Source organism: Cherax quadricarinatus, chromosome 49, assembly GCF_038502225.1.
Source record: "Cherax quadricarinatus isolate ZL_2023a chromosome 49, ASM3850222v1, whole genome shotgun sequence".
NCBI classification, from domain to species: Eukaryota; Metazoa; Arthropoda; class Malacostraca; order Decapoda; family Parastacidae; genus Cherax; species Cherax quadricarinatus.
The window spans coordinates 11817529-11831526 of record NC_091340.1 but is presented as its reverse complement, the minus strand read 5'-3'; the positions used below and the strand labels follow the sequence as shown (position 1 = coordinate 11831526).

General features: G+C 43.1%; 1 protein-coding gene across 2 annotated transcripts in view; it reads right to left on the bottom strand.

The window, feature by feature from the left end:
* Positions 1–5940: 5940 nt before the first annotated feature.
* Positions 5941–13998, bottom strand: part of LOC128697005 (hepatoma-derived growth factor-related protein 2-like) — a 55507-nt gene continuing 47449 nt past the window's right edge. Inside the window, exon 8 of one of the 2 annotated variants that reach the window (XM_053788505.2) lies at positions 5941–9526. In XM_053788505.2, the coding sequence (XP_053644480.1) occupies positions 9286–9526 (241 nt within the window). In that variant the 3' untranslated portion in view covers positions 5941–9285. The remainder of the gene's footprint in view (positions 9527–13998) is intronic. The other variant, XM_053788506.2, reaches the window with a different exon arrangement.

Sequence of the window (13998 nt, the reverse complement as noted above, 5' to 3'; positions counted from 1 at the left end):
TCTCTGAGAGAAGAAAAGTCCAAGGGTGCTAACTCTCTGGCAGACTTTGAGGAAAGAAATGAGGGGCATAGATGGAGTCCCTGAGAAATACGGACCAGATGATTGCCAATTTCATTGGCAACATCTAGTGGGTTTGCTATATCAACACCGGCAACTCGCAGAACAGGAGCCGGGTCAGGAGAATATTTACCACTCAGTTTTCGTACTTTTTTCCAGACTGCACTCATAGAGGAAGCAGAGGTGATGGTGGAGACATAATCTCGCCAACAAGTGCGTTTAGCGTCACGGATGACACGGCGAGCGATCGCACGCTTCTGTTTAAAATCAAGGAGTCGCTCTGTGGTTCTATTGTACCGGTACCTGCCCCATGCAGCGCGTTTCAAACGTACTGCACGAGCACAAGCAGGAGACCACCAAGGCACGCATTTCTGAGAATGCCTGCCCGAAGTTTGGGGCATAGAATGAGAAGCTGCGGTGAAAACAGAGGACGAGAAGAGGTGTAAAAGCTCATCGATGGAGGACGAAGAAGGAACCTCTTTAAAAACAGTCAGGTGTGAGTAAAGGTTCCAATTTGCCCGATTAAATTGCCAGCGTGGGGTGCGAAGAGGTGGCGAATATGAAGGGGAAGAAAGAATGATTGGGAAATGATCACTGTCATGTAAGTCCGGGAGAACAGACCAAGTAAAGTCTAATGCGGCGGAGGAAGAGCAAACTGAGAGATCGATGCAAGAGAGAGTATGAGTCCGAGGATCAAAATGGGTGTGAGTACCTGTATTTAAAACATGGAGGGGGTGGGTGGCAAGAAAAGCCTCTAACTGAATTCCACGGGAATCACAGTGAGACCCTCCCCAGAGGAAATGGTGGGCATTAAAATCACCAAGTAACAGAATCGGTGGCGGTAATGACGAAACAAGGAAGGCAAAATCCGGAATAGATAATGCCCGAGAAGGAGAGAGATATAAAGAACAGAGCGTATACCACCTATGTAAGTGGATACGGGCTGCTGTGTAATGCAGCGAAGTATGAATAAATAGCTGATGGTACGGAATATCAGTGCGGAGAAGAAGGGCACTTTCATTAAAGGTCCCATCAGGAAAAGGATCTGAAGAATACAATAAATTATAGCCTGAGATGTGAGAAATAACAGCAGAGTGTAATTTTGGTTCCTGTAAGCAAACACCAACAGGGGCAAACTGGGAGAGTAACATCTGAAGCTCACCCCGATTACCCCTGAGGCCGCGTATATTCCACTGTAAAAAGGCCATGATTGGCAATGATAAAGATACTTGAAATCCGCAGGTAAGGGTTCCTACGGACTAGAAGGGTTAGAAAAGTCCACATGCGGAGGCAGTGGAAAATGTTCAAGCAGCGAAGGAACGGTGCGCTGTGAAGAAAGGAGTTGCGCAGATGGAGCAGAGGAGAGAGAAAGAGCGGAAGGTGGATCAGTGTCCATTGACGGTTTGGTCTCTGCAATATATTCAGAGATTGCTTCAAGTGTTTCGGAATTCAGAGATGTCGTATGGGAGACAATATTGGGAATGGTAGGGGTATAATGGGCTTGTTTAGTAGCTGTAGCGGGTTGTGAATGATATACTTCTTCGGAGGCTTCTTAGGGCAGGGCCATGCCACGAGAGAGAGCTGGGAGTACTTGTGTCTTGATGCCAGGCCGCTGTGTGAGTGAGGGTGAGGCAAGTATACTGAAGTGGCAAGGCCTATAGATGGCAGCACTTGAGTGGCGCGAAATATGAACTAAGCTGGCAGACAGCATGGGCTGTCTGTGCAGACAGTACAGGCTGTCTATACGCTCGGCCACCTACCGCGCGTCGTCCCGACGCGACAATACTGGTAGTAAAAGAAACTCGGGTAGGAACAGGGCACAGAACACAAAATAAAAACATATGGAAAAAAAAAAAACTTCCTACAGGGAGGGAAGAAAAAAACATGTGGGGTGTGCTAAACATCGTGGTCATAGGCAGTGAGCGTCGATGGGCATCACTGGGGCGTCTGGACAGATACTGATCGAGTGTGACGTAAGGGTACGGTCTCCTCTGGAACGGTGTCGTAGGAGTCGCTGCAGGTTTTCACTCAACCTGGGGCACGACATGCTGGTGCCCTTGAGTGAGGCGTCGACAAAACTCGGCAACTGGGCAGGACTTCTGGCAAGCGACTCAGGAGGACACTTCTCGACTGGTACTGTCGCTGGGCTATCACTGCCGGCGAGCGTGGAGCGAGTTGTGGAGCGAGTCGTGGCAGAGACGACTGGGCGAAACATCTGGGAGTCGTAACATCATACACCAGACTGCAGTGAGAGAGCTAGCAGTCAAAGTGACATCTTCTTTGTGCAGGCTGCTCACTGAAGCTTGTGACACGAGGCTGACACAGGCCTGGACAGGGCTGGCTGCGGCTTGACGAGTATCATCTCTCGACAGCTGGAGTTATAGCAGAGGTTAGTCTAAGCGTCCCCAGACTTGACATATAACTGCACTCTGACGGTCTGGAGGTGAAGTGAAACAAATCTCGATGGGAATCGTAGCAGGTACGATTCTGCAGAACAACACGAGCGACGAGCATAAAAGCTTTCTGTACAAGGGGGCTCATACGCTCAGGGCTGAGAAATCAGCTGTCAAACACACTGGTCACGGGTGACTTAGTGGTACAACTCAAGGGTCTGACCACAGACCTCACTGGACACACGGAACTTTAAAAACACACCGCTGTACATACGGTACAACATGGCTTGAACTAGCAAAAGATGCTTTTCTGCGCATAAAACTGATTAAGACATACTAAAATGTGAGAACACTGACTGAGAGGAATTAATTAACACACGACATATATTTTCTCTCAATCTTCTCGACAATACTGAAATAATTACTAGAACACTCGATGTGACATCATGTGATGTCAGGCGTGATGTCGCAAGGTGACGTCAGCAGCAGTGACGTCAACAGACATCTCGAGGTGACGTCAGGCAGACATCGTGAGGTGACGTCAGCAGACATCGTGACGTCAGCAGACATCGTGTGACGTCAGCATCTCGAGGTGACGTCAGGCAGACATCGTGAGGTGACGTCAGCAGACATCGTGAGGTGACGTCAGCAGACATCTCGAGGTGCAGACATCGTGAGGTGACGTCAGCAGACATCTCGAGGTACGTCAGCAGACATCGTGAGGTGACGTCAGCAGACATCGTGACGTCATGAAGTCGGGCAGCATCGTGGGTGGCGTCGATGTGATGCGGGCAGCAGACCACAGCATGAGGCCTGGGACATCTGGTAACTCACGTGGCTTTGTAGGTCTACATGATCGCCCACACCCACGTGACGTCGTAATCCACGTAGCTTCGAGTGGCCTCGGGCACTCGGATACACAGCACTGGCAAAGAATTCACACGAAAAACAGCAGAAAACACAGCAGAGGGAGTGGGCAGTGGTGAGTGGTGTATGGTAGACGGGTGAGCGTGAGGAGGGCGAGCATGGGCAAGGTGAGGAACAGCCACTTCCTCTCCTCTCCTCTCCTCCCCCACCCACAAACACGTGGAGAAGCTCACACTGGACGCAGAAATCACCACAAGACTCACCTCTGAAGCGTGGCAGGGGACAGAAGAGACAGGAACCTGGGAGGTGGCAGAAGAGGAAGAAACTTGGGAGGGAACAGGGGAGGAAGGTACATTACGAGGAGGAGGGTGAACCTCTGCACTTGTAACTGAGCCAGTGAGAGGGGAAGAACTAGGGACAGAGACAGGGAGGGTAAAATGAGGAGGTGGAAGATGGGTAGGAGGTGTTACCGGACCTTTTTTTGACTTTTGAGAAGTAGAGGGACGATTGGGAAGAGGTGTCGTACGAGGTCTCGTCGATACTGAGGCTTGTAAGAGAGAACTCGAAGAAGCGAGATTAGACTGAGGCGTTGAAGTAGGGACGTCTGAGCCGAGGACAGCAAAAGGATTAGATACAGGAGTGATTATGGGAGAGGTAACCACAGAGGTGGGTGTAGAAGATGGGATACCAGAAGTGGGGGGACGTTTTGAAACACGGGAATAAGAAACACGTGGGAGTCTCCCTTGGAGGCGGAGATGAGAAACTGCCATGGCATAAGGGAGACCTTCTGTCTCTTTGAGGTAACGGATTTCCCGCTCGTTTAAATAGACCTGACAACGGCGAGAGTACGAAGGGTGAGCCTCATGACAGTTAAGGCAAGAGGGAGATCGATTGCAAGATGTATTAGAATGGTCATCGGCACCACAGACTGGGCATTCGGCGATAGATCTGCAATATTTCGCTGGATGGCCAAATCGCCAGCAATTTCTACACTGTTGTGGTGTAGGGATCACCTTTCGAACTTGTAACCGATGTCCTGCTATATAAACGGAGGATGGGAGTTCTCGGCTGTCAAAAGTTAAACGAGCCACATTGCTAGGGTATCGTCTCCGCCCACGGGCAGGAAGAACGTAAGTGTCTACCTTGAGGATTGGGAGATCTTGGAGTTCCAGCTGTTCTAGAATGTCGGTGCCACATGTCTGGAAATTTTGTTGAACTATGGTATGGGGCAGAATAACGGTACCACTACAAGAATTGAGGGAATGATGTTTTTCAAGGGTGACAGGAACAGTATCTATATGGGAAAGACGAGAGAGCTCACGAGCCTGGGTAGCATTCTGTACGGTAATGATGCGCGTACCGCTCTTAAGAGCATGAAAAGAAATATCTTTACCAACATGGCGTAGGAGTGCCTTGCCAATACTATGGTCAGAAAGATAGGCAGTAGAGGAAGTTGGTCGTAAAGTGAAGAATTTAGTCCACTGTTCAGTCTGAAACTGAGCGTGGAAAGGTAGTGAAGGACGTGTCGATCGTTTCTGAGAAGAACGAGAAGGTGAAGGTGGAGAAGTATCATCAGCAGGTAATTGTCGTTGACGTTTAGGCGTGGGACCAGAGTTGGTCCGACGTGGAACGGGTCGGCGATTTGAAAATTGCCGCACCGTAGAGGGAGAGGCCGGAAGCATAGTCAGAGGAGAGCGAAGGTCTGATAAATCGAAGGAGTCAGTCGAGGCCTCAGTACCTGAAGCGGGTGAGGAAACAGCACTGGCAATAGGTACAGAGGCATGAGGAATGTCTGAAGAGTGGTCCAAAGACGAGGCGGGGTCAGAACGGGGTGCGGTATCAAGAAGGGGCCCGGGGGTACCAGGTTCATGGACTAGGGCTGCCATGGTTAGGTTACTTCTTTCTTTTTGTTTTTAAGAAAAAAAAGAAAGAAGAAAAGAAAAAAATAAAAAAAAGAAAAAAAAAGGGGGGACCAGGGAGGGATAGTTCCTAGGAGGAATGAAAGGGCCAGAAATCTCCCTCCGCGCCCAAGAGGACTCGACACCGCTAGTAGCGCAGATGCAGCATGGAACCCGTGCCATACCCTACCCTTCATGCCAGTAAACCAGCAATCTGGGATAGCAACCTCACATCTGCCGAGCTACCTCGGTGGACAAAAGAGAGGGCGGCCGGATATCCGCCACAAAGCATACCTCCTTCAGCCACCACCCCCGGAATCCGAAAGGTGGCTTCCAGAGATACACCCGTCGCCCAAAAGACACCCAAAGCTACTCCGGGATACCGGAGAGGGATCGGGACATCCCTAGGCAATCCAGATTCCACGGCAAACTACGCCACCGCCAAGAAACCTCAACGGAATGGGATGGACCCCGGTGTCCTTTCCCCTACCTAGGAACTAGCGCGCCTGTGGGAGAAATCACGAAGGCTAAAAAGAGGAAGGGCAAAAGGGAGGGGTGAGGAGGAGGAGGAGGAATGGAAAAAGGGGAGGATGGGGAGGATGGGATAGGGGAGGGGAGAATGGGGGGTAATTAGGTTCGGTCTGAGGAAGAAGACCGACAGGGCTAATTCCTCAGACCAAGAGCCTCTTCACCACGCCAAGGAGCCCCCCTTGAAGAGGATGTGACCCAATAAAAGTGAAACACTTTCACCATTATTCATTCAATTACTGTCTTGCTGGAGGTGTGCTGACATAACAGTTCAGATGGCCCTCTGGACTCCAACCTCTTCACTCCTCCTTAAGAGTGCTTCCACCTCCATGACTCAAGTCAGGATAACCAATTTCCATGAATCCCTTCATACATTCTACCTTACTGTGAACTATATACATTTATTATTATTATTGTTATTATATTTAGATATATGATATCTAAAGATTACTGGCAGTGACATTCATTATTTTTCTGAATGTGTACCACATAATGATTGAATGAACAACAATAAAAATACTTCATTTTCAGGTCACCCTTGGTGGGAGATGGCCAGTGTGTGAAAAAACAGTGCTAAACCCTGTGTATTGTATAAAAATTTGAATAACCAATATATGCACTCCTTCTCCAGAGATATCAAATAAAATTATTCAATATTTTTTTCACAAAACATGGCAGAATTGCATGCAGTGTGGGCAATAGTTAGGTTGAACTTAACACTTTAAGGCCCCTCAAGGAAGCTATCTTGATGCCACTGAGTGATTTGATCCAAGGAACTGGACTTATCCTCCCATTCCTTACAATGAACCAGATGGCCTTCCATTCCAAAAGCACTTTGTGACCTTTATGGGTTTGTAGTGTTTTTCCCTTATTAAAATAAAATAAAGACATTATGTAGTATTTATATATACAAGTCTTTAAAAAAATTAAATATCAAGATTGTTTTTCATTATTTATACACTATCATTATTATGGGGAAAGTGCTAAAATGGTAAGGGTCATCCATTGCTAGAGGAATGGAAGGTTCTTTAACTAGGTTTGACCAGAGGAAGTGGAAAAATTCCCCAATTCCTTGAATCACAAACACTTTTACAAGAAAAATTAGCATTTCAAAGCATTGTTTACAGAAGTTTAAATGTTAAGTTCATCCTCACTATTGGCACTCCCTCATATTTACAATGGTGTTACATAAGTTGTTGGCAAAAAACTACTTCTATTGTGTATTATGTGACTCCTTCATAAGTACAGCACTGAAGTACACTTTTATACCATACAATGCATTGCATATACACAGGTAATCCTCACTGAATGGTTCAGTATATGATGATACAAAATGCCTCATAAAATATGGCACAAAATTATTCATAATAATGTTGGAGCACAAAGTGATCCACTGGACATTTAAAGATACATTTCATATAATGTAAAATGTGTAATAAAGTGAAAGAACAGTCCAATTGTGTGAGTTAACCTATGTAACCTTACAGCTGACAAGATAAGCATCATTGTCTCTTAATGAGACACAATATGCAGTTTGCATTATTATATTGAAAAAGAAGTAGGGAGAGTAACTTCAATTCCTGAGAAAGAGCCCATAAGCAGCATCAAAGCACCTTCCTTGAAAGCTTGAAATATTACAGTTGTACACAGTACAACAGCTGAAATAAAAGACACATGCCTAAAGCAATGTCATGTCCTGCTGGAAGTAGGTAAGCAGACCACAGAATATCAATCATACTGTATGAAATGTCTGTGATTATGCACCAGGTAGAGAACTGTGTTCATGGCATCTCTTCACTGGTTAACCCTTTCAAGGTCCATCCTGTAGATCTACAGCTTTGAAGCCAGGGTCCAAGCTGTCGAGCTACGCCATGAGCTCAGCTCACTCAGATAACCTGTGAGTGGTAAATTTGGGCCTAGTTATGAGAGAATACATCTATGTGGTAAGTGTGCACCACATAAAACAAATCCTGCAGCACACAGTGCATAATGAGAGAAAAAAACTGCGACCATAATTTTGAATTAAAACAGCGACTTTGCAGTGTTTTTTCATGTTTTTTGCAGCTGTACACCTACCATCTGACTTACGACCAAGCTTGGTTCCGACCAACCAGTCGTAAGGTTGCAATTTCTTGGTCTCATTTGATAGAATGGAAGATATATTACAGAAATAGAGATGATTTTGATTGGTTTTAGTACTGAAAATGGCTTGAAACTAAGCTCAAATTAGCAGAAATGTTCAATTTTTGCCGAAGTTCAAGAGCAAACAAATGTCGCCAAGAGTCTAATACGCGTCAACTGGTGGGTCTAATATACGTTCACGAATATGCTGATATTATTTTTACAATTATTACAACATTGCATAACAGTAAATCTTCTATTTTTGGTGTGAATAAAAACTTCATTATGTGAATAAAAAATCAACTGGAATTCATTTGTAAAGCCTGAAAATGTAACTAATGAACAGAAGAAATGTTACTTTAGTGCCAGGAATGCCTGCATTGTTTATTCTGGACCCTATTTTGAAATTGGAATATTTTGAACTTCGTGTTAAAATGGCCAAATTACCAATTTCCAATCATTTTATTGGTTAGTTGAAACAGTTCACTGGGTGATTTCTTGTGCTCAATTGATAAAATAGAAGTAATACTAGCAAAATAGCTAAGAATTTGGTCGACTGGAATAATGCAATTGGCCTAAAATGGGAGTCAAACTAGGCAAAATCGCCAATGTGTAAATATCGCTGACAAATCAAAATTCACGAGAGCATAATTTCATCAATTTTCCATCATATTTCATACTTTTTGTTTTATTAACTTCAGAAAAAGATTCTCTACCATTTCAGAAGAAAAAATAACAAAAAATTTTTTTTGAAAATTCTTGGACCCTGGCTGTAACTCTTGAGATTTGGCCTCTGGACCCTCAAAAGGTTAATCTACCACTCTGTGAAAAAGAACTTTATAGTATCTCTTCTGTACCTCTTTTCTCTTAGTGTATACATGGACATTTACAGTACTAGCTACACACAAAAAATCTACATGTATACCAAATCTACATTAAACTAGAAATAACTGAATATGAGCTGAAAATAAATAAGCACTAATATCTCTAAAAAATCTCCATGGGGAAGTGGAACAGAATTCTTCCTCCGTAAGCCATGCGTGTCGTAAGAGGCGACTAAAATGCCGGGAGCAAGGGGCTAGTAACCCATTCTCCTGTGTATATTACTAAATTTGAAAGGAGAAACTTTCGTTTTTCCTTTTGGGCCACCCCACCTCGGTGGGATACGGCTGGTACGTTGAAAGAAAGATCTCTAAAAAACACAATATCCTAAGAATATAAAGAATAAAGTCACAATACAATAGCTGGAGCAATTCACAAATAACCCACACTTAGGATAAGAAACCCGTGACAATGTTTCAATACATCCTGAACAGACTGAAAAGTCATCTTAAATTTCCTAAGTGTGGTTAATTTGTGATTTAATATCCTATGCCTCGGTGGGAGACAGCCGACTTGTTGAAGAAAAAAAAAAAGAGTATCTAAATTTCTTCGGGTGAATGATGACGAATATAATTAACCTCGACTATCCTGAATGACTGTAACACAGCAGTCAATGGTCTCAGGCACACTACTAAGGTATCACTTAAGTACACTGATGCACCATGCACACTGAGCAGCAGAGGCCTTAATACGCCACCCACGAAAGGGCGAACAAGATATTCCACAGTCAAGGTTAATGGCTCAACCACAAGAGGTCTTATCACACCATGAAGAAGGAACCTGCAAGAATATAATGGTACTCCATAAATGAATCCAAATTTAAAAAATAAAATAAAAAGATATTAAAAAGGTGCATATTGTACCTTATTATTGTAGAATTACATTGATGGAAGAAGTACTAAACCTGTAGATAGTAGTGTGTAGTGAAAATACAGTGCTAGTGCAAGCAAATGACAATATTACACATTTTGATACAGCTAAAGCATGAATATTAATAAATATCGGAGGCAGTGGGTAAAATGAAAGGGGGTAAGGCAGCCGGGATTGATGGGATAAAGATAGAAATGTTAAAAGCGGGTGGGGATATAGTTTTGGAGTGGTTGGTGCAATTATTTAATAAATGTATGGAAGAGGGTAAGGTACCAAGGGATTGGCAGAGAGCATGCATAGTTCCTTTGTATAGAGGCAAAGGGGACAAAAGAGTGTGCAAAAATTATAGGGGATTAAGTCTGTTGAGTATACCTGGTAAAGTGTATGGTAGAGTTATTATTGAAAGAATTAAGAGTAAGATGGAGAATAGGATAGCAGATGAACAAGGAGGCTTTAGGAAAGGTAGGGGGTGTGTGGACCAGGTGTTTACAGTGAAACATATAAGTGAACAGTATTTAGATAAGGCTAAAGAGGTTTTTGTGGCATTTATAGATTTGGAAAAGGCGTATGACAGGATGGATAGGGGGGCAATGTGGCAGATGTTGCAGGTGTATGGTGTAGGAGGTAGGTTACTGAAAGCAGTGAAGAGTTTTTACAAGGATAGTGAGGGTCAAGTTAGAGTATGTAGGAAAGAGGGAGATTATTTCCCAGTAAAAGTAAGCCTTAGACAAGGATGTGTGATGTCACCGTGGTTGTTTAATATACAGTGGACCCCCGGTTAACGATTTTAATCCGTGCAAGAGGGCTCATCGTTATGCGAAATAATCGTTATGCGAATTAATTTTCCCCATAAGAAATAATGGAAATAAAATTAATCCGTGCAAGACGCCCAAAAGTATGAAAAAAAATTTTTTTTACCACATGAAATGTTAATTTTAATACACACAAACTGAAAAAGGCATGCACAATTACATGACACTTACTTTTATTGAAGATCTGGTGATGATTGATGGGATGGGAGGAGGGGAGAGCATTATCTTCTTACTGTTTAGAAGGGGAATCCCCTTCCATTAGGACTTGAGGTAGCAAGTCCTTTTCTGGGGTTACTTCCCTTCTTCTTTTAATGCCACTAGGACCAGCTTCAGAGTCACTGGACCTCTGTCGCACAACAAATCTGTCCATAGAGCTCTGTACCTCCCGTTTCTTCAAGACTTTCCTAAAATGGGCCATAACATTGTCATTGAAATAGTCACAAGCACGGCTTGCAACAGCTGTGTCAGGGTGATTTTCATCTATAAAGGTTTGCAGTTCAAACCACTCTGCACACATTTCCTTAATCTTTGAAGTAGGCACAATGGATTCCACAACTGGCATAGGCTTCTCAGGGTTAGCCCCAAACCCTTCAAAATCTTTCTTAATTTCCATACTAATTCTCACCCTTTTTACCACAGGGTTGGCACTAGAAGCTTTCTTGGGGCCCATGGTCACTTATTTTCCAGAAACACCACCGAAAACACTGTAATAATACGAAATATTCCGAGTGTATGCTTGGATGTTACCGCGGAGGCTGGCTGGTAAACAATGGGACGGCCGGCACATGTGAGGGCACATTGGACGCGTCTCGGACGAAAATCGGTATGCGGGTTTTTAATCGGTATGCGGGGCAAAAATTTTGCGATAAAAGTAATCGTTATGCGGAAAAATCGCTATGCGATGCCATCGTTATGCGGGGGTCCACTGTATTTATAGATGGTGTTGTAAGAAAAGTTAATGCGAGGGTCTTGGCAAGAGGCGTGGAGTTAAAAGATAAAGAATCACACATAAAGTGGGAGCTGTCACAGTTGCTCTTTGCTGATGACACTATGCTCTTGGGAGATTCTGAAGAGAAGTTGCAGAGGTTGGTGGATGAATTTGGTAGGGTATGCAAAAGAAGAAAATTAAAAGTGAATACAGGAAAGAGTAAGGTTATGAGGATAACAAAAAGATTAGGTGATGAAAGATTGGATATCAGATTGGAGGGAGAGAGTATGGAGGAGGTGAATGTATTCAGATATTTGGGAGTGGACGTGTCAGTGGATGGGTCTATGAAAGATGAGGTGAATCATAGAATTGATGAGGGGAAAAGGGTGAGTGGTGCACTTAGGAGTCTGTGGAGACAAAGAACTTTGTCCTTGGAGGCAAAGAGGGGAATGTATGAGAGTACAGTTTTACCAACGCTCTTATATGGGTGTGAAGCATGGGTGATGAATGTTGCAGCGAGGAGAAGGCTGGAGGCAGTGGAGATGTCATGTCTGAGAGCAATGTGTGGTGTGAATATAATGCAGAGAATTCGTAGTTTGGAAGTTAGGAGGAGGTGCAGGATTGCCAAAACTGTTGTCCAGAAGGCTGAGGAAGGGTTGTTGAGGTGGTTCGGACATGTAGAGAGAATGGAGCGAAACAGAATGACTTCAAGAGTGTATCAGTCTGTAGTGGAAGGAAAGCGGGGTAGGGGGTCGGCCTAGGAAAGGTTGGAGGGAGGGGGTAAAGGAGGTTTTGTGTGCGAGGGGCTTAGACTTCCAGCGGGTATGCGTGAGCGTGTTTGATAGGAGTGAATGGAGACAAATGGTTTTTAATACTTGACATGCTGTTGGAGTGTGAGCAAAGTAACATTTATGAAGGGATTCAGGGAAACCGGCAGGCCAGACTTGAGTCCTGGAGATGGGAAGTACAGTGCCTGCACTCTGAAGGAGGGGTGTTAATGTTGCAGTTTAAAACTGTAGTGTGAAGCACCCTTCTGGCAAGACAGTGATGGAGTGAATGATGGTGAAAAATTTTCTTTTTCGGGCCACCCTGCCTTGGTGGGAATCGGCTAGTGTGTTAATAAAAAAAATTAAAAAAAAAAAAAAATCTGATATTTTACCATGAATATTAATATCTGATTTTTAGCATGAATAATAATAAGCATCTTATTTCACTGATTCATTATCAAATAAAATAGGAAGTAGTAACATAAAACATTATTTAACTACCATTTTAAACATAGTTCAATGGAATTCTTTGTATTTTTTTATCAAAGTTATTAGCAACTTTACTGTAAAATTCTGGCTTGTTCTCAAGATTCTGCAATAATTCAGTTGATAGAAGATCAAAGCTTTACAACCTTTCTTGACCCTGATATTTTTTGAGTAAAATTTTATTTGTGACTGAATCTTCTCTCTACAGATTTAGAAACTGCTCAAACCATTACAATTAATTCACAAATTAATATACTGTTGGCTTTATAAAACTCTAAATTTCTCTTATAGTTTTATCTATGAATTCTTCTGACATATAAGTACAGTGGAACCTCAAAAATCGAACTGCTCCCAACTAAACCAATTATGTAAGCGTATTTTTGTAAGTGCTTTTATAAGTGTATTTTTGAGGGTCTGAAATGGACTAATCTAATTTACATTATTCCTGATGGGAATAAATTCGTTAGGTAGCGACACTTGAACAGCCTTCTGGACCGAAGAAAGTTCTATATTTGAGGTTCCACTGTAATTCTAAATTGATCTATTAAAAAACTCAAAGCAATTGTTATAGTTATACTTCAATGACTGAAAAGCAAGCCTGGAAATTCTTTTTTAAATTCACAAAATGATGGAGGGTGTAAAATTTCTTAGAATTTTAATTAATCCAAATCTACAAATATGATATTAACCTGATTTAGTATGGTGTCATGAATTTCTGTTATTAGTATGGTGTCACATATCTTTGTTATTGGCAGCACTCTGTAAGGATGTAGTAGTAGTGAAGGGACCACTGGAAGTACTCTGTGCTTTCTGTGCTTAAATCTCTAGTCAGAGGTTTTTATGTCAGCAATGACATTATATACTGAGGGAAAATTCCATCATCAGAATGCTTAATGGCTAGCTGGAACTGAGTCCTGGAGGTAAGATGTACAGTGCCTGCACTCTGGAGGAGGAGTGAGAATGTTGCAGTTTAGAGAGAGAGAGTCATCTGAACTCTGATGTTAGGATACTTCTGGCAAGACAGTGACTGACTGACAGACAATGAAAATATTTCCTCTTTTACAGGTCATCTTACCTCAGTGGGAGATGGTTGGCTTGTTAAAAACGTTAGACTGACATGAAACTTCTTTATGTGGATTTGCAAAAGGGCCATGTAATGAATATTAATACTGTAATTTGCATTTTACTAGGTAGTAGGTTGGTAGACGGCAACCACCCAGGGAGGTACTACCGTCCTGCCAAGTGAGTGTAAAACGAAAGCCTGTAATTGTTTTACATGATGGTAGGATTGCTGGTGTCCTTTTTTCTGTTTCATAAACATGCAAGATTTCAGGTACGTCTTGCTACTTCTACTTACACTTAGGTCACACTACACATACATGTTTTTTT